This window comes from Rhododendron vialii, chromosome 10a (assembly GCF_030253575.1).
Source record: "Rhododendron vialii isolate Sample 1 chromosome 10a, ASM3025357v1".
Classification (NCBI taxonomy): domain Eukaryota; kingdom Viridiplantae; phylum Streptophyta; class Magnoliopsida; order Ericales; family Ericaceae; genus Rhododendron; species Rhododendron vialii.
The window spans coordinates 12,542,100-12,561,266 of NC_080566.1; the positions used below are offsets into that span (position 1 = coordinate 12,542,100).

The 19,167-nt window shown below is 38.9% G+C and overlaps 3 protein-coding genes across 3 annotated transcripts; all 3 read right to left on the reverse strand.

Moving 5' to 3' along the window:
- Positions 1–4,851: 4,851 nt before the first annotated feature.
- Positions 4,852–6,526, reverse strand: LOC131303502 (galactomannan galactosyltransferase 1-like). Its single transcript, XM_058330391.1, has one exon. The coding sequence runs from the start codon at positions 6,341–6,343 to the stop codon at positions 5,003–5,005; it is 1,341 nt and encodes a 446-aa protein (XP_058186374.1). The 5' UTR covers positions 6,344–6,526; the 3' UTR covers positions 4,852–5,002.
- Positions 6,527–10,080: 3,554 nt separating this feature from the next.
- Positions 10,081–11,605, reverse strand: LOC131303503 (galactomannan galactosyltransferase 1-like). Its single transcript, XM_058330392.1, has one exon. The coding sequence runs from the start codon at positions 11,501–11,503 to the stop codon at positions 10,151–10,153; it is 1,353 nt and encodes a 450-aa protein (XP_058186375.1). The 5' UTR covers positions 11,504–11,605; the 3' UTR covers positions 10,081–10,150.
- Positions 11,606–13,902: 2,297 nt separating this feature from the next.
- On the reverse strand, positions 13,903–15,333 carry LOC131303504 (putative glycosyltransferase 7). The gene has a single exon (XM_058330393.1). It carries the CDS (start codon positions 15,253–15,255, stop codon positions 13,903–13,905), a length of 1,353 nt encoding a protein of 450 aa, XP_058186376.1. The 5' UTR covers positions 15,256–15,333.
- Between the last annotated feature and the right edge of the window lie 3,834 nt (positions 15,334–19,167).

Sequence of the window (19,167 nt, forward strand, 5' to 3'; positions counted from 1 at the left end):
ACTTTTCAAAATAAAATCTACTTTTAGAGACAAAATAGACAATACACCAACTTTTACGTACCCCCCTAACTTTACAAAATGGACACTTATTAAGGGACAACTCAAAATGAAATACTGGACACAAAAAAATGGACGGAGGGAGTATCAAACAACTAACATTTGTTGTCTTCAGTGTCATCTTATATGATATTTTTTTCAACTTCGGTCCACAATTTTATACTTTTTTTATTCTTATTAAGATGAATGATTAATCCCAAAATGAGATTAGTTTCAAAAATTACCACAAAATGCTAAAAAATACGTTAAATAAACAATACCGGAAAAAATACCACAACAAAAATTTAGAAAAAATAGCCCTAACAAAAGCAACGGTCTCGATCATCATGATTGTATCACGGTCAAGGGGCTAAAGTATGTTCAAGAATGAAGTTAATCGAGTATCGCTACACACTTATCGGATAGAAAAACTCATTTTATTAATGAAATTGTGTATCGATAAAGAAATTTTCTAAATCTGATCGAGCCAAATTTCTACGAGAACGTTTTAATCAACATGAAAAAAAAAAATCAACGGTCTCGATCGTTAGTTCGGGTTTGGAAAACCGATCGTATGAAAGAAAATTGATTTTGGCGGTGTAAAATTCTACTAATGGTTAATGAAAACCGTTGCTATAGTCCAGTTTATAGTAACGGTTATTTAAAACCGTTGCTATAATCTAGCATATAGTAACGGTTATTGAAAACCGTTGCTATAGGTCAGTTTTTACTAACGGTTAATGAAAACCGTTGCTATAGTGTTGTAATCTACTAACGGTCACATGAAAACCGTTGCTATAGTCATGTTTCTAGTAACGTTTTGTAAACCGTTACTATACACTATCTATAGCGACGGTTTTTTCAACCGTTGCGAAAAAAATCGTTGAGATCTTGAATTTCTTGTAGTGAAAAGAGTGATTTTCTTTGTTTCGTTGAGTTTATCCAGTTAAAAATAATAATTAAACTGATCAGCAATTAGCGGTATCATGAACTCGCGGATCCCCATACCTAAAGGCACATAGAAACATAATACACATGTGGCTATCAATGGGAGGCGAGGGGGCTGTTGTCCCCTTGGGGCAGCAGTGCGCTGCTGTGCTCGAATTCTGGGCCTACTTCGGTCTCGCTCCGATGATCGAAAGCATTCATTTCGTAGAGCTCATCGAGTAGAACAACTATGCAAAAAATCAGCTTAATTGGATATCGTAAGTGCCTGATCGGAACCCATATAACTCTCAGTCCATAGGTTACAGTGGATTTGATCTAGTGTTTCGAATCTATTCTTTTCAAGATAAAAAGGTTCCAATCAGGCACTTAATGACATCCAATTACGCTAATTTTTTGCATAGTTGTTCTACTCAACAAGCTCTACGAAGTGAAAGCTTACGATCATCGGAACGAGACCGAAGTTGGCTCAAAATTCGGGCACAGCAGCCCCCCCGCCTCCCTATCAATGCATGTAACCTACTTATAGTATCAGTTACCATAAATTTTGGAATGTTTTTTTGTTTGATCATAAAAGATAAAGTTTAAATATGGATACATTGACTTAAAAAGAAAGAGAGAGTGGGCTATATACGTTTGGAGAATATTCTTCGAATCTTGTAAAATAGAAATGATCTAACGGCTACTACATAATATGAAAATTTGATTTGACGGTCAAGGATGTTATTTTGTTAGTGTAGAGATCCATAAAATTGTTATAATTTTACAAATCATTTGGTGTGAAAAAGAATAGTTTTATTATTAAAGTCGTACGTATGTTTGTGGGGGTGTACGGATATACGAGTTTGGTTGTGTATCGGACTCTCGGAGAATAATAAAATGTAAGTTTTGATGTTGTAATGTTGTTTGGAAGTGTTGGTATCAAGTTGGGTTCGTTCCGGAGTCTGCTGAAAATTTTTACTTTTCTGCCTAGCCAGTACCGGTACTGGCTGTCGCCCAGTACCGGTACCCGTTGTCCAGACCTTGATCAAATTATCATTTTGAAGGCTCCAGTACCGGTACTGGCTGCCGCCCAGTACCGGTACCCACTGCGTTTTTCTGCAATTTTCAGCACGCTTTTTGGACTTCTATAAATACCCCCATTTTGTCATTTCTCACTCCCAAACCCACGAAAAGCACCTAAAAACACCCCCTTTCACCTACCCAACTCCGATCTCACCCAAAACCCTTGATTTCAACCTCAAATCTCCAAGATCCAAGGTTTTTTTCCTCAAAATCTCAAGATTCTTGCATTTGGTGAACCAATGGTGAGTTTTGTGTTCTTGTTCTCACTTCTCTTGGCTCTATCACGTTTTTCTCTCTCTTCTCTTGATTATTTGTTGATCTTTGCTTGTTATTCATGTTTTTGGGCTTTATTTGCTCTAGATCTTGTATCCAAGTTCGGGTAAAGCTTGTCTTTGGAGGATTCGAGCTTTTTGCTCTTGATAGACCTCGGGTTTTGCTCGAAACCCATCTAGGTAGGGATTTCTCTCTTCCTCTACATGTTTTGCGGTGACTAAGTATGATTTAGATGTTTATTTGCTATATATGGTCGAATGGAATGTTTTATGGCTTGAAGAGTGTAAATCCTTTGAAAGTAGTATCGTGACTTATGAGCTATGCGCGGTGTATTTGATAATGTTTGGTCGTGTGTAGAAGGTGTTTATGGTATTAGTGTTGATTGCGATGATTGGGTGGTTGTCGATGTGAAGTGATTGTGGAGTATGTTGTGTTGCGAGGGGTGGATACACAATGTCGCAAGGGGTGGGGTATATTGTGTCGCGAGGGATAGATACACAATGTCGCAAGGGGTGGAGGTTCGTTGGAAAAGGTGTATATGCGTGTGTGTGTACGAGAATGTTATGACACTCATAGTGGGAGTTGACGTGCATCCGTTTGGGATTTAATATCTAATTTAATTTGCTGTGTTCATACTCATCATCTCATTGCATATAGATTTTGTAAAGAATTTCCTACTGGGTTAGTGTAGCTTAGCAAAATCCTTCTTTTCAGGTTCGAACGCAGGGCAATAGGTTGTACGACATTGTGTTTCTAGAAACGAAGACTTTTGGAAGCTAACATGACTTAGTTACTCTCTCTTCTTTGAAATGGGATTGCTTTTGATTAAAGATGGCTTGTAAGGCCATCCACAGTGGTATAATCAAATGCCAATTGTTTTTAAAGTTAACAATGTTGGTACAAAAGATTACTCACAATGGTATAATCAAACTTAGCAACATCTTTAGAAATAATCAAATTTTGGGCTTTGAATAACCAAAACTAACAACCTTTTTCAATAATCAAAATTTGTGGATCCTACACCACATAAGTTAACTAGTTCTAAAATTTGTATACACACGTGTTTCAACTAGTATTTTCTTCTTTCCTTCTTCGCCCACTCTTTTTTTTTTTTTTGGTTAAAAAAATAAAATTGAAGAATAAAAATTTTATGTAGCCAAGCTTTTTCACTACTCTATATATTTTTCACTTCGCCAACAAACTATTTCTCTTTCTTTTCCTCCAAAAGTGAAACTCATATCTCTCGATCATCTACAATTCAATCCATCGTCGCCGGATTAAGGTGTTTTACTATTCTTTCTTGTTTCTCCCCCCCCCCCCCCCCCCCCCCCCCCCCCCCCAAAAAAAAAAAAAAAAAGAGAGGAAAAAATCATAATAGGAGGGAAGGAAGTCACCGATTTCTTTTTCAAAATTAAGAGAGGAAATCGATATATTTTAACTCATAAAAAACGTAAATGGAGGGAAGTGAATGACGAAAAACAAGGGAGGAGAGAGAATGAAATTGTAGTGGACCATATTTTGATTATGGACTAGAAGTGACCATAGTAAAGCTTTAAGCTTAGCAACCCCTTAAGTGAATAATCAAAAGCTGATGTGTCAACTTTTGGTTATCATTTTTTGATTATACCACTGTGGATGGCCTAACTAATCTAACTCTTGTATTATCTTTTGACTATAAGTTGTAATATTCTAAACATGTTGCACTTGTATCGAAATTAATTTGGGCTACGGTACCAAGGATGTATTTCTGTTCAACTTGGGGACTTGTTTGTAATTTAACAGGTGGCAAATGCATTTTGGGTATTATCTAGTTTATACGAGGATCCTTTATTGAACTAATTTATACATTTATGTTTAAAATCGAGGACGTGACAGTTAGTATACCTAGACATTTTATAAGAAACCACTCTGATTTATATTATAGATGAAATAAGTTTATCCGGAAAAAAAGTCATGACTAATACAATCTTGTAAATGTCAAGACAAACATGTCTACATTATGTGACTATCGATATACGATCAGTGTTGTATTTTACTGGCATGATACCCTCAACGGGTCGAACAAACTGAAAGGTTCAGATCACATTTTTAAGATCACGATGAAACCTATACGAAAAGCACAACAGAGACTGGTTGTGTCAAATAAAATACATAACGTATGTTCTTTATCACTTGATAATTTCAGGGGTTTGTTCCGTGCTTGGCTTTTGCCCCCAAAAATGAAGACATCTCCGGCTCAAGAAGTGTACAAAGAATTCCAATATCGATAGTGATGTGAGTATTAGCTTTAACTTTTGATTGATATTCCAAGATTGCAGCCTTCATCCGGATTCTCAAGATTAATATTTGGATGAACCCACCCTGTCAGCATTGCATAAAGCAAGAACTGTGGTTATAATTATTCTACTCTTTAGTTTATGCTCGTTAATTAAGATAAATGTTTAACCCGAAAATTGATTATCAAAACTAGCAAACTTTTGGAAAAATAGAAATACTTCAAGGTAAAAAAGATAGGCCAAAGGAAGTCAAGCATGTAGAAATAGTGTAATCCTTCAGATAAACGTACCGAGCGGGTTCTAGAAATTTGAGAAACCAAAAAAACATAATTCCGAATGGAACAATCGAAAGAGTATTTTCTAACCATGCACAACATGAGCGAAACAAGATACGTTTGACGCACTTTCTATTTCTCTTTGATGTAAGACGAGGAACCAAAGGGCAGAGGGCTGAGGGAGGAGGTGTTCATTAGGTCCGGGCGCACGAAACCGTAGTTGCGAAGCACCTGATTATCAGCGAAATTCAGAACCTTTTCCATCCCACCGTAGCATTGCTCAGCAGTGTACCCCCAGTGCATCCCACTACACGGCCTACATGCCGTAAAATGCGTGATGAACGGCCGCTTTGCTCCCCCACCATCGCCGCCCAGGCTGATAACCGCCTCCCTCATCACGGCCGCATAGTGCTCACTCACCTTCTCCGCATGTCGTCTCTGCAACTCCGCCACCCCTTTCTCTATCCTCGCATAGCTGTCACTAATATTATCGAACGAGTCAACGAAGCTGCCCCAATACCCATTTAATTCATACTCACTCTCTATGTAAATCTTATTACCCCACGTCTCCTTCCTTTTCAATAGCAAATAAACCAAAGCTGACTGGTCATCAGAATCTGGGTGTTTTTTGTCACTAAGCGCTGATATCTGAATTTGACCCCAATTTTCATAGTTTGGAGTCTGTGGGCCCATCTCGGCCCACGCCTCCATAAACTCCATCGACCATTGACAATTGCGGATCAAAAACACCCCAGCGTTAACCCCGCCCCAACTCTTCTTCTCATAGACCAAGTAGGACCACCCGTGCACCACGAAGTTATAATCCTTATACTTATCCAATGGCAGCTTAAAATCCATATCAGTAAATACAGCATCTGAGTCAACCCAAAAGATCCACTCAGCCTCTGGGTGGGCCAACATTGTTGGCCGAAGCACGGGTATTTTGATCCACCAATTGACCATTTTCGGGTGCATAAACGCGTTGTTGTAGAAGATGTCGTAGCCGTGGATCCGGCAGTAATCCACCTTGTTCTTGAAAAGCCTCAAGTTCAAATGATCTCCGATTGGATTCTTGCACGGCGACGGCTGCGATCCGGTCAACACGAAAACCCGGTCCTCTACTCCCGTGGCAAACGACGGATGATACTTCAGCCACTCTCTTCTCTTCTCATCCCAGTTCTTGCCTGGATTCCCTATCTCATAACTCAGCGTCGGGTCGTCGTAGAACGTCTGGTCGACTGGGTCGTGGCCCAGGTTGAGGCCTTGATCACTCAGTACGGTTGTGCAATCTTTCGTAGCTGCGCCATCTTTTTCCTGCGATATCGTCATCTTTGACACGTCAAACATGTTGGGAAAACTAGTGGAAGGTGAGAAACTCAAAAGCAGCATTACCAGAGCCACCCCTGCTACGCATATGAAAATGGGTTTGCTCGGGCCTATGATTTTCGCAACTGTTTTTGTTACTCTGCCCATACCGATTTTCTGAATCGGTAGGGGAAAGAGATGAAGGCTATCAGTGGACTGTTTATCAGATTTGCCTGAGAAGTGAGAATATAAGAGGGAATTATTTGCAACTGTAAAAGCAGGAAAAACTTTCCTCAGATAGATATGAGGAAAGAAAAGAGGAGACGGAAAAAACAAATTCCAAATGGGTAGAAATATGATCAATAAACAAAAGGGCCAAAGGCTTAAGAATGCGGATCAGGATCGTCTCTAGGGATGGGGATCCTATCTCCCGAGTTAAGAAGAGACAATAGAATTACTCCCTCCGTTCATATATTTTTACTTTTTAGATTTTTTTCGTCGAGATAAATCAATAATTTTATAAAAAAAATTAACACAAAACTTTCAAATGCGAAAAAAATTCAAATTAAAACAAAAAATTACTCCCGTTCTCTAAACTCTTATATCTCACCATTGATGCTATGGTGTCTCCGGTTATTTTGAGGATACTGTAATTTTTGGCATAACTTTACCATTAGGAGCATAACTAAAATTAATTACAAGCATAACAGAACCCAAACAAGGCATAACCAAGGAATATCCAAAAAACCAACCAAGGCGTAACTAAACCCAACCAACGCATAACAAATAAGTTATGTCTTGCTATAGTTTTGGTTATGCATTGCTATGGTTCTGTTAGGCTTGTAATGGGTTTTGGTTATACTCATAATAGTTTTGCTATGCAAAAAGTTACGGTGTTCCAAAAAATGACCGGGGACACCGAAGTCATTCCCCTCACGATTTATGATATTTTTCATAATTTTAAAAACTTTGTATTATAGATTTAATCGAGAACTATCAAACAAGCTTTATATTCCATAATTTTAGATATTCATATCAGAAGATATTAGATTTTAAAGAACGACGTCGATATCAAAAAAGCCCAAATATTTTAGGACGGAGGTAGTAATTCAATTTTTTTATTAGACGCTCTAGACAGGATTTTGATCCGGCAAACGGGTAGTGGAGTTGACTAGAATGCACGTAGATTGTGCAAATGGTAACGTGAAGGACTTCTGGGATTCAGTAGCTGTTAAGTTGTTTATCTTTTTTTCTTATTTATCAACAAGTACTGTATCTATTTGTTTTCGTTATTTTAGCTTATTTTTTAATCAACAAGACCTGTAAATGGTTTCCCATGTTGATCGGGTAACGTGAAAAATTGCCCTAGATCCAATCGGCACGTTGGGGAGCGCTGAGGTAGTTGCTAGTGATTCATGGTTTACTCCTCAGTGGTTTCGATGGTCAAGAGGATCATGTGATCCATGCACTCTCGAACTTTGCCTTCTTGCTATACGCTCAACTATGTTCCTCTGGCATTCATTAGGGATGTAGAGACTATGGCTTTTGGTCTCGACGGGATATGCCGAAAATCCAAATTCTTTGCGATCACGCCTATGAGATCATTGCTACACATGATCGTCCCCTCCTCCACCTTTTTTCTCCATCAACAAAACTTGGCGCACCGAAGAGTATGGCTCATGGGTTAGCCATTGCCTAGTTATCTAGACACTTTACCACAGTTTTTGCTTTGGAGTGGATGTGCATATATAATAGACTAGTACTGGATTGATTGTCTAAGCACTTCTCCTCATTGTTGAACTAAAAGGTAGCCAATACACACAAAAAATGTACCTACTGGACTAACCGTTGGCTGGTTATCTAGACACTTTGTTGCAACTTTAAGCTCTGATGGCTTGGTTTGACTTGTGGAGAATATGCTCAATCACTGGGCTCCCAAAACTTATGACAACAAATTCAAAGAAAACAAAATGATTGAAAAAATCTGTTCATTTTTGTTTATTTGTGTGTTTAATTAGTAAATATTTTTCTAACTTCTGGGCATAATTGTTTCACTTTTTAGTTTCTGCTCATTAAGGATGAATGTTTAAATCGACAAATTTACTAGTATCAAACTAGCATACATTTGAGAAAATATATAGTCAAAATTCAAATTAAAAAAGTTAGGTCAAAGCAATTAAGTAAAGCATGTAGAAATATTGCATGCAATCCTTGAGATGAATCACGCGGGTTCTGGAACTTCAAGAAACCAAAGAGACTGATCATTCCAACTAGCTAAAAATTCAAAAGAGAAGTTTCTAATCATGCATGCTTAACATGAGTGTCGTGATTTGCCTTGAATTTGTTGGTTGCAGCCAACAACGTTCGGACGGGAGGAGCCACATCTGTTCGGACGAACGAAGCTGGTCCATCCAGTTTTGTCCCAGCAAGTCTGATCCCGACCAGAGGAGGTCTCGTCTGGACAAACGAAGAGAGTTATACGCAATTTAGGGTTTTGTCCGATTTTTTGGTCCTCTATGTATGGGCTGCTAGGATTATGTTCTTTTGATCAAGGTCTTAGATATTAAAGTTTTGTTCATCTCTTAGGGTTCCACTGAGGGTTTGTGTCTCTCTCTTGGTTTCCATCAGAGATTTGTCCTAAATATATGTTTGGTGCTTCAATGAGAGTTACGGGTATGGTCGGCTTTTATTTTCTCTCCCCGTTTATAGTGAATTCTCTCTCGCTCTTCTCCCCGTGGAGTCCATTCTTGCTTTGTACTTGAGCGGAACCACGTAAATCTTGTGTTCTTGTTTATCGCTTATCGGTCTATTATATTCTCAATTTCGTGTTGGGCACAACAATGTGGTGTAGGAGAATAAGGTGGGGGACAGTGCAGTTTAACATGGTGGAGTTTGAACGCACAATAATACAAGTTATTTAAATTAGTGACATCTTTTCCTAGTTAGTGTAGCTTTATTTTTTGTCAAAGTTTTCATTTTTTGAACTCGTAGTACACAGGGAACTTAAAAAATGCCAACGAAACTCACTACAAATTCCAAGAAGACAAAATAATTCACATGAACTAGTCATTTTGGATTATCTATGTGTTCAGTAAAAGTTTTCTAACTTTTGGTCATAATTATTTTACATTTTATTATGCTCGTTAAGATAAATATTTAACACAAAAATTGACTATCAAACTAGCAAACATTTGGGAAAATAGAAATACTTCAAAGTATTTCTATTTGCCAAATTAAAGGAAGTTAAGCATGTAGAAATAAAGTAATCTTTCAAATGAATCGTATGTGTTTTAGAAATTCGAGAAATCAAAGAAACAGAATTCCAACTAAAACAATATCAAAAGAGTATTTTCTAATCATGTTTAATTTAACATGAGCAAAACAAGTGATGCAGCGGAATTCACGAGAGATTAGTTAGCGTATTAGTTCAAACTAGATAAACAACTCGTTGCAACGCAAACCTTGCGCACAAGGAAGAAATAGAGAAACTCTGCAATATTATTGGTAAAAAAACTCCATAAACTCTAGCTTACAATCCCTTATATAGGCCGAAACCCTAAAAATAAACTTGGAAAATAAAAAGTTCCAGAATTTGGGTTTTTTCCTAAAATTGAAAAAGGGAAAGAAAAACAAAACTTTCCCAAAATGAATCAACTTAAAAGGAATTATGGACTATGAGTTATTAACGAAACAAATTTTTCTTAAAACAGCAAAATAACGTAATTGAAGGCCTAAACGAAGGAATTAGGCCGAAATACACCAAGGCTCACAAACTTAGGGTGGTGAGCCTCGACCGGAACGCAAAAATACATCAGCCCACCAAGTTTGAGCCTATTCCGAGCTCGTCCGAATTTTGTCAAATTGCATAATCTAAAAGTAAACACTGTTTGGGCTTCCAAGGCTTAGCTCGATCCAGCTGATCATGGAATTGGCCTTTACGTGTTCTACATCAACAAGATTCGTGTGACGCACTTTCTATTTCTCTTTGTTGTAAGACGAGAAACCAAAGGGCAGAGGGCTGAGAACGGAGGTATTCATTAGGTCCGGGCGCACAAAACCGTAGTTGCGAAGCACTTGATTATCAGCGAAATTCAAAGCCTTTTCCATCCCACCATAGCATTGCTCAGCAGTGTACCCCCAGTGCAACCCACTACAATGCCTACACGCCGTAAAATGCGTGATAAACGGCCGCTTTCGTCCACCTCCAACGCTGCCTTGGTTGATAACCGCGACCCTCATCAAGGCTGCATAATGCTCGCTCACCTTCTCCGCATGTCGTCTTCTCAACTCTGTCACCCCTTTCTCTATCCTCGCGTAGTTTTCAGTAATATTATCGAATGAATCGACAAGGTAGCCCCAATACCCACTTAAGTCGTACATATTCTCTATGTAAACCTTAATCCCCCATTTCTCCTTCTCTGTCAATAGCAAATAAACCAGAGCGGACTGATCATCAGAATCCTGGTGTTTTTTGTCACTAAGCGCTTCCATTTGGATCTGACCCCACTTTTCGTAGTTTGGAGTTTGGGGGCCCATCTCGGCCCACGCTTCCATAAACTCCATCGACCATTGACAGTTTCGAATATAAAACACCCCAGCGTTAAGCCCGCCCCAACTCTTCTTGTCATAGACCAAGTCGGACCCTCCGGGCACCACGAAGTTATGATTCTTATACTTCTCCAATGGCAGCTTAAAATCCATATCAGTAATTACTGCATCCGAGTCAACCCAAAAGATCCACTCAGCCTCCGGGTGGGCCAACATCATTGGCCGAAGCACGGCTATTTTGATCCACCAATTGACCATTTTCGGGTGTATAAACGCGTTGTTGTAAAAGATGTCGTAGCCGTGGATCCGGCAGTAATCCACCTTGTTCTTGAAAAGCCTCAAGTTCAAATGATCTCCGATTGGATTCTTGCACGGCGACGGCTGCGATCCGGTCAACACGAAAACCCTGTCCTCTACTCCCGTGGCAAACGACGGATGATGCTTCAGCCATTCTCTTCTCTTCTCATCCCAGTTCTTGCCTGGATTCCCTATCTCATAACTCAGCGTCGGGTCATCGTAGAACGTTTGGTCTGCCGGGTCGTGGCCCAGGCTAAGGCCTTGATCACTCACGGTTGTGCAATCTTTCATAGCTGCGCCGTCTTTTTCCGGCGATATCGTCATCTTTGACACGTCAAACATGTTGGGAAAACTAGTGGAAGCTGAGAAACTCAAAAGCAGCATTAACAGAGCCGCCCCTGCTACGCCTATGAAAATGGGTTTGCTCGGGCCTATGAATTTCTCCATTTTCGCAACTGTTTCAGTCACTCTGCCCATACCCATTTTCTGAATGAGTAATTCTAGAGAGTTGTAATTGATACCTTAATAGGAATAGGAATAGGGGAAAGAGATGAAGGCTATCAGTTGACTGTTCATCAGATTTGCCTGAGAATATAAGAGGGAATTATTTACAACTATAAAAGCAGGAAAAACTTAATATAAGAGGGAATTATTTCGAAGGGTAGTGATGTGGTCAATAAACAAATGGGGATCCATCTACCCGGTGAAGAAGACAAATAGAACTCTTTAAATGAACCAATAATTTATAATTAAAAAAATTAATGTAAAACTTACTAACGGGGAAATTTTTTAAATAAAAACAAAAAAATTAATTCAGTTTTTTTATTAGGCACTCCAGACAAGATTTTAATTCGCGCGGCGAACGGACAGAGGAGTTGACTAAAATGCACGTAGATTGTGCAAATTAAATGGTAACGTGAAGGACTTTTGGGAATTAGAAGCTTTGAAGTTCTTTATCTTGTTTTTATTTTTATTTTATCAAGAAGTACTTTATCTATTTGTTTTCGTTATTTTAGCTTCTTTTTTAATCAACAAGACCTGTAAATGGTTTCCCATGTTTATCGGGAAACGGGAAAAATTGCCCTAGATCCTGTTGGCACGTGGGGGAGCACTGAGGTAGTTGCTGAGTGATTCATGGCTTACTCGTGAGTGGTTTCGATGGTCAAGAGGTCTCCATGTACTCTCGAATTTTGTCCTCCTGCGACGTTCAATTATGTTCCTCTGGTCTTTAGTGGGGATGTAGAGGCTACGGCTTTTGGTCTCGACGGGATATGCCGAAAACCCAAAGTCTTTACGATCACGCCTACGAGATTGCTACTACACATGATCACCAACTCCTAATCTACCCTTTTTGTCCTGCAACATAACTTGTCACACCGAGGAGTCTATGGCTCATGACATCTAATTACTGAAACATCTTCTAACATACACTATACTCCCATCCTTTACGCTCTCCAACTACTGCCTGTAACATTTTTCTTTGAACAGATATAATTCAACATCTTCTAGCATCAAATTCAAGAATGATTGAGATATGAATTTGAGAGGTCTTATGGTGGGTTTGGATTTGAGATTGATAGGAGTTTAGAAAGGAGGTAGATCGATCCAATTAAATGGAGCTACAAGAAGGAGCGGCAGTGGCTACAGTTGGCAGTTGGGTTTATATTGGCCTTTCGCTTGTTCTGACCCGTTTCTCCCGTTTCTCAAGGAATAGACAATGCCCCCAAGGCTCCCTCTCGCAGCCACACCCAAATGCATGGCTTGCATAATCACGTAATCCAAAAAAGTGGTTATTTCTTAAAATACTTAGGTAAAAATGTCAAAATTTTATTTTTTCGATTCCTCTTGTCGAAATGAATCAATAACCTAAAAAAATTTGATGCAAAACTAACGAAAACAAAGAAAATTTAAATAAAAAAATTCAAATTTAAGTTAAGTCCAAAACAATGAAGCCTAAATATGACAAATGTGGTCGCCTCATGTAGTACTAACAATCGTGCACTCAACTGTACTTTTTGCGAGACCCATATGCTCGGAATCTAAACAACAATGTCGAAAATTCTTTTGCCTCTGTTGCGAGGATTTTTGAATCGTTGGATTTAAAATATTTGTTGGTCGCGAACCAGTATCATGTCCACGAGAGTCGAACCGTGGCGCTTGAAGCCTGTTATGCTTTGGTAAAAGGATATAAAGTTACACATTTACCACTGCCTGCGGGTTTTGGTAAAGATGGTAAGCATTTTATCCTACAACATTAAAGACCGTTCCACTTTTTTTAAAAATGAAGTTTAAGAAAAACAAGGTAATTTCAAAGTCAAAAATTATGTATTTACGCAAATAATTTTTCTATCAATATGGATTTTGTTTGATAGATCTCATTGAGATATTTTAAACAGTGCAAAAAAATTTGAAAATTTATTTTTCATTTTCGTTATATTTGAGTTTAAAATTACCTTCTTTTTGAAAAAAGAAGATTTTGGAAAAAAGCGGAACGGGATCTAAACAAAATTTACACAATTCAAAGGCTGGAAAACAAGTTGGCACAAAGGCACAAAAATTTTCGAGACACAATAGATTGGACCACAATTGAACAGTCGGGTCGAATACCCAAATTGACATCAATCCAAACCCATCTTGCATTTTTCGTCCATGAATAATTAGGCCCCGTTCTGGTTTCTTAAAAAATGAACTTTTAGAAAATGAAGATAATTTGAAGTTTAAAAATCATGTGTTTACGCAAATAATTTTCCTATCAATATGAATCATGTATTAAACGATGCAAAAAAATAAGAAATTTCATTTTTAATTTTCGTTATATTTGAGTTTAAAATTACCTTCTTTTTAAAAAATAAGATTTATTAAGAAAGCAAAACGGGACTCAATCATGACGGAGAATCAAATTGCAAAGGAGACACAAACGAAGAATTCCCCAAACCATCGTGCACAAAACCGTAGTTCCGAAGCACCTGATTATCCGCGAAATTCAACGCCCTCTCCATCCCATTCCAGCAACTCTCACCCCCGTAAATCGGGTTGTGCTGCCCGCTACACGGCTGACACCCCGTAAAATGCGTAGTAAACGGCCGCCTCCACCCACCAATCCCACCGTCCCGAGTTCCATTCAAATAAACCTCCCTCATCTCCCCATACCACCCGCTCACCGCCTCCCCCCGCCGCCGCCTCAACCCACTCGCCGCCGCTTCCACCGCCCTATACATCTCCTCAATCTTCTCGTACCCATCAACTATTACCACCCAGTACCCATTAAAACTGTACCCATTCTCTATATAAACCTTTTCCCCCCATTTCTTCTTCTCTTTCAACATCAAGTAAACCAAAGCCGATTGCTCGTCACCCGGGAATTCTTTATCCGTCAGAGTCCCCCTTATGATTTCCTTCAGTTCATCGTGATTCGGATTCGCGGGGCCCAGCGACGCCCAAGTTTCGATGAAATCAATCGACCATTGACAGTTTCTGATCAAGAAGATTCCTGTGTTCAGACCCAACCAGCTTCTCTTCTCGTAAATCAAGTTTTCCCATCCGCTAATGACAAAGTTGTGATTTCCGTACTTTTCGAAGGGTAACTTGAACTCCATGTCCGTCACGACGGCGTCGGAGTCGAGCCACAAGACCCACTCGGCCTCCGGGTGGGCCACCATCGCCGCCCTCACCGGCGGCAGCTTCGCCCACACCGACGTCATCTCCCGGTGGAGGAACGCGTTGTTGTAGAAGATGTCGTGGCCCTGGATTCTGCAGTAGTCGACCTTGTTCTTGAACAGCCGCAGCAGGAGGGCGTCCCCGACCGGGTTCTCGCACGGCGGGGGCTGCGAGCCCGTCACGACGACGACACGGTTGAGTACTCCTCCTCCCGCGGCGGCGGCCAAGGAGGGGTGGTGATAGAGCCACTTTTGTCTCTTCTCGTCCCAGTTTGTTAACGGGGTCCCAATGGAGTAGCTGAATGAAGGGTCGTCGTAGAACGTTGGGTCGGCCGGGTCGTGGCCCAGGTCAAGGCCTTGATCACTCACGGTGGTGCAATCTTTCGTAGCTTCGCCGTCTTTTTCCGGCGACATCGTCATCTTTGACATGTCAAACATGTTGGGAAAACTAGTGGAAGGTGAGAAACTCAAAAGCAGCATTAACAGAGCCACCCCTGCTACCCCTATGAAAATGGGTTTGCTCGGGCCTATGAATTTCTCCATTTTCGTAACTGTTTCAGTCACTCTACCCATACCCATTTTCTGAATGAGTAATTCTAGAGAGTTGGTAGGGGAAAGAGATGAAGGCTATCAGTTGACTGTTTGTTAGATTTGCCTGAGAATATATACTCCCTCCGTCCCAAATTGGATGTCAATTTTTGATATCCGTGTCAATTTCAACTCCTTATATCTTTCAATATGGATCTTAAAAAATATGCAATATGAATCTTGTTTGATAGTTCTCGATTAATTCTATTATATAAAGTTTTTAAACTTATGAAAAATATTATAGATTGAAAGATATAAGTGATGAAAAATCTTTTTGGGACGGAGGGAGTATATAATAGGAAAATTTTCAAAATGGCACCTGAACTTTCACTCAAATATCATAGAAACACATAAACTTAAATTTTTTTCAATTAAACACTTAGACTTATAAAATCCCCAAATCTAGGCCCTTGCCATTATACTCCATCCAATTTGTTCACAAAAGTGATGATGTGGCATATTTCTCCCGTTGAGTGCCCCAATTGCACAGGATAGGAAGTCTAAAAGATACACATAATCAAAACTCCTCCCCTCTCTTTCCCTTCTCCCACCCCTCTCTCTCTCTCTCTCTCTCTCTCTCTCTCTCTCTCTCTCTCTCTCTCATATTTGTTAGGTTTTCTCATTTTAATCTCTTTTTGTTCCCATAGGATATGTGTAAATGAGAAATGAATAAATCCTTTAATCATATCTCATGGGAAAGGGAAAAAATCCAAAACCCGAGCCCAAACTTCGCGTCACTCACGTGTAATCACCATCACCAAATGACAGCAACTAGAATAGCAAGCCAAATCCTCCTAAGACTAGTATCTGCTTTATTTGAAAATTTCCAACCTTCCCACCGGTAAACAGAGGAGTGGCGGAGCGGAAAACTTGCCTGCAAACTCAAACTCACCTGCGAGGTTCATCGATGGGAGCGGCGGAAAGGGGGAGGCGGAGGCGCTTGTTAATGACTGAGGACGGGGCCATCAATGGATGCTGAGACGGGCGTTGTTGCCAATTTTCTTTCAATTTTGATCGATTTGGTTTATGGGTGATCGATTTGGTTATGGGTTTACGAGTTTATGGGTTTTTGTTCTGGATTTGCAAGAGAGATGAGAGAGAGAGAAAGAAGGGAAAGAGGGGAGAGGGGTTTTGATTGTATGTATATTTTAGACTTCCTATTATGTGCAATTGGGGCACTTAACGGGAGAAATATGCAACGTCATCACTTTTGTGAACAAATTGGATGAATTATAACAGCAAGGGCCAAGATTTGGGAATTTTGTAAGTTCAGATGTTTAATTGAAATAAACTTAAGTTCAAATGTTTTTGTGACATTTGGGTGAAAGTTCAGATGTCATTTTAAAATTTCTCCTATATAATAGGGAAATTTACAACTATAAAAGCAGGAAAAACTTTCCTCAGGTGAAAGAAAAGAGGAGACGGAAAAAACAATTCCAAATGGGTAGTGAAGTGATCAATAAACAAAAGGGTCAAAGGCTTGGAGAATGGGGATTAGGATCGTCTCTAGGGATGGGGATCCATCTCCCCAGTGGAGAAGACAATATATATGGAGGGCATTTCCTTAATGCATTTATTAATATAATTATTTACTTATTAAAAAAAAGTCCGGCTGGAGGGACAGAGTGTACGGAGAGACAGAGAATCAAAGTTTCATTAGCTGCCGTTAGTGTTGAATTCCTCTCAAGTTTGGCGTTCATTTGAAATAATAGCATTTTCTTTTAATAAGGTGTTCATATATTTTTACGTTTTATATATCTTTCGTCGAGATAAATCAATAATTTATAATTAAAAAATTAACACAAAACTTATTAATGCGAAAAAAATTTAAATGAAAACAAAATACACTTAGAGTCCGTTTCAGAACATCTTCTTAAAAAATAAGTACTTATTTCACATTTTTAAACTTAAAAATAATGAAAATGAAAAATAATTTTTCGATTTTTTTTACACCGTATTAAAGATCTCATTGAGATCTTTCAAACAAGATCCATATTACACATTTTTAAATTTCAATAAACCTATTATTTTTTAACTTGAAATTGCCTTATTAAAAAATAAGTACTTTTTTTACGTTTCGGAACGAGGCCTTAATTAGCCTTTTTATTTGGCACTCCAGACAGGATTTTGATCCGGCGAATGGGTAGAGGAGTTGACTACAATGTACGTAGATTTTGCAATGGGTAACGTGAAGAACTTTTGGGAATCAGCAGCTTTTAAGTTCTTTGTCTTGTTTTTTATTTTTTTTTAATCAACAAATATACTTTATCTATGTTTTCCCGTTATTTCAGATTCTTATGTAGTACGTAATCAACAAGACTTGTAATTCCCTAGATCCAACTGGCACGTTGGGGAGCGCTTGAGGTAGTTCATGGTTTTCTTATGAGTGGTTTCAATGGTCGAGATTGTTGGAAATAAACGATAGAGAATTTCTGTAAACATAAATGAATGGAGACAACCACAAAAATTGAAATACTCCCTCCGTCCCATAATATTTGTCCGATCCGCAAAACAGAGACGTAAAAATAATACAATTTTTGTAAGAAAAGTTAGAAAAAAATTCAACAATTTACTAGATCTTAATGAGTTCTTTTAACTTATGAAAAAAATTTTAATTTTTTCTTGAAAGAAATACATTATTTTATAGTCCCGTTTTGCGGACCGGACAAATATTATGGGACGGAGGGAGTAATATTTTAGATAGAGATGTAGGAGAATATAGAAAACTTATATCGAGTCACGCGTAAAGCACTGTCTTAAGAGATGATATGTCCCCTCTTGCATCGAGTTGTGTGACATTCCACTCCCAAGATAAAACGATCATGGGAAGCTTTGTTTGCAGCTAAAGCTTTCTCCGCAAACCAAGAACCGCCCGTATGCTCAAAATACTAGTATATGCAAGATATTTTTAGAATATGTGTATGGTGTACCATGTTTATCTTTGATCAAAATATATCTTCAAAACCACACCACCATCTTGTACACCAACTACCTTTTATACTAAACCAACCACAAATGCAATTTAATCATTGCATATAATAGGAACTAAATGCATTATATAATGATAGGGAGTTACAAATGTTTATTCTCCATATAATGATAGGTCTGAAATCTTTAAATGATGTAGGATAGTCCACCTTAGGAATCAAGGCAATGAAAGTTGAGTTTATACCTTTGGTGAGCTTTCCGTTCTCATGGAATTCAGCAAAAAATTGTAGTACCAAATCCTTCATGAAATCCTAGCCTTTCTTAACAAAAGAAAAGTTGAAATCGTCAGGGCTTGGAGCTTTGAGACTATTGCAATCCTTCAGTGCAGCCACAATCTCCCCATATCATTCATTGTTGGAAACAAAGTGCTCAAGGAGGTCTCATCCTCAAACTAGACTTTGAAAGGGCTTACAACTGTGTCAATTGGGGCTTTCTGTTTGACTTGTTGGTGGGCTGTGGTGGGAAATGGTGCGACTGGATTAGAGAATGTTGCTCCTCGGTTTCTATGTTAGTCTTGATTAATGGCTCTACGTCAAAAGAATTCCAAACTCAGTAGGGAGTTAGACAAGGAGACCCCCTTTCCCCTTTTCTCTTCAACATAGTGGCTGAGGCTCTGAACATTTTGCTGGAAAGAGCTAGGGAGAGAGACATTATCAAAGGAGTAAAGCTTGGGAGGAAAGGGGTAATTATCTCTCACCTACAGTTTGTGGATGATACAATAATTTTTTGTAACAATAATATGGAGGAAATAAGCAATATCAAAAGGATTTTAAGGTGCTTCCAGCTAATGTCAGGACTAAAGATAAATTTCTCTAAAAGCTCTCTTTATGGTGTTAAAGTTCAGCAACAGGATGTGTTCAATCTTGCTTAGATTATGGGGTGCAGAGTGGAATCCTTACCTATTAAATATCTGGG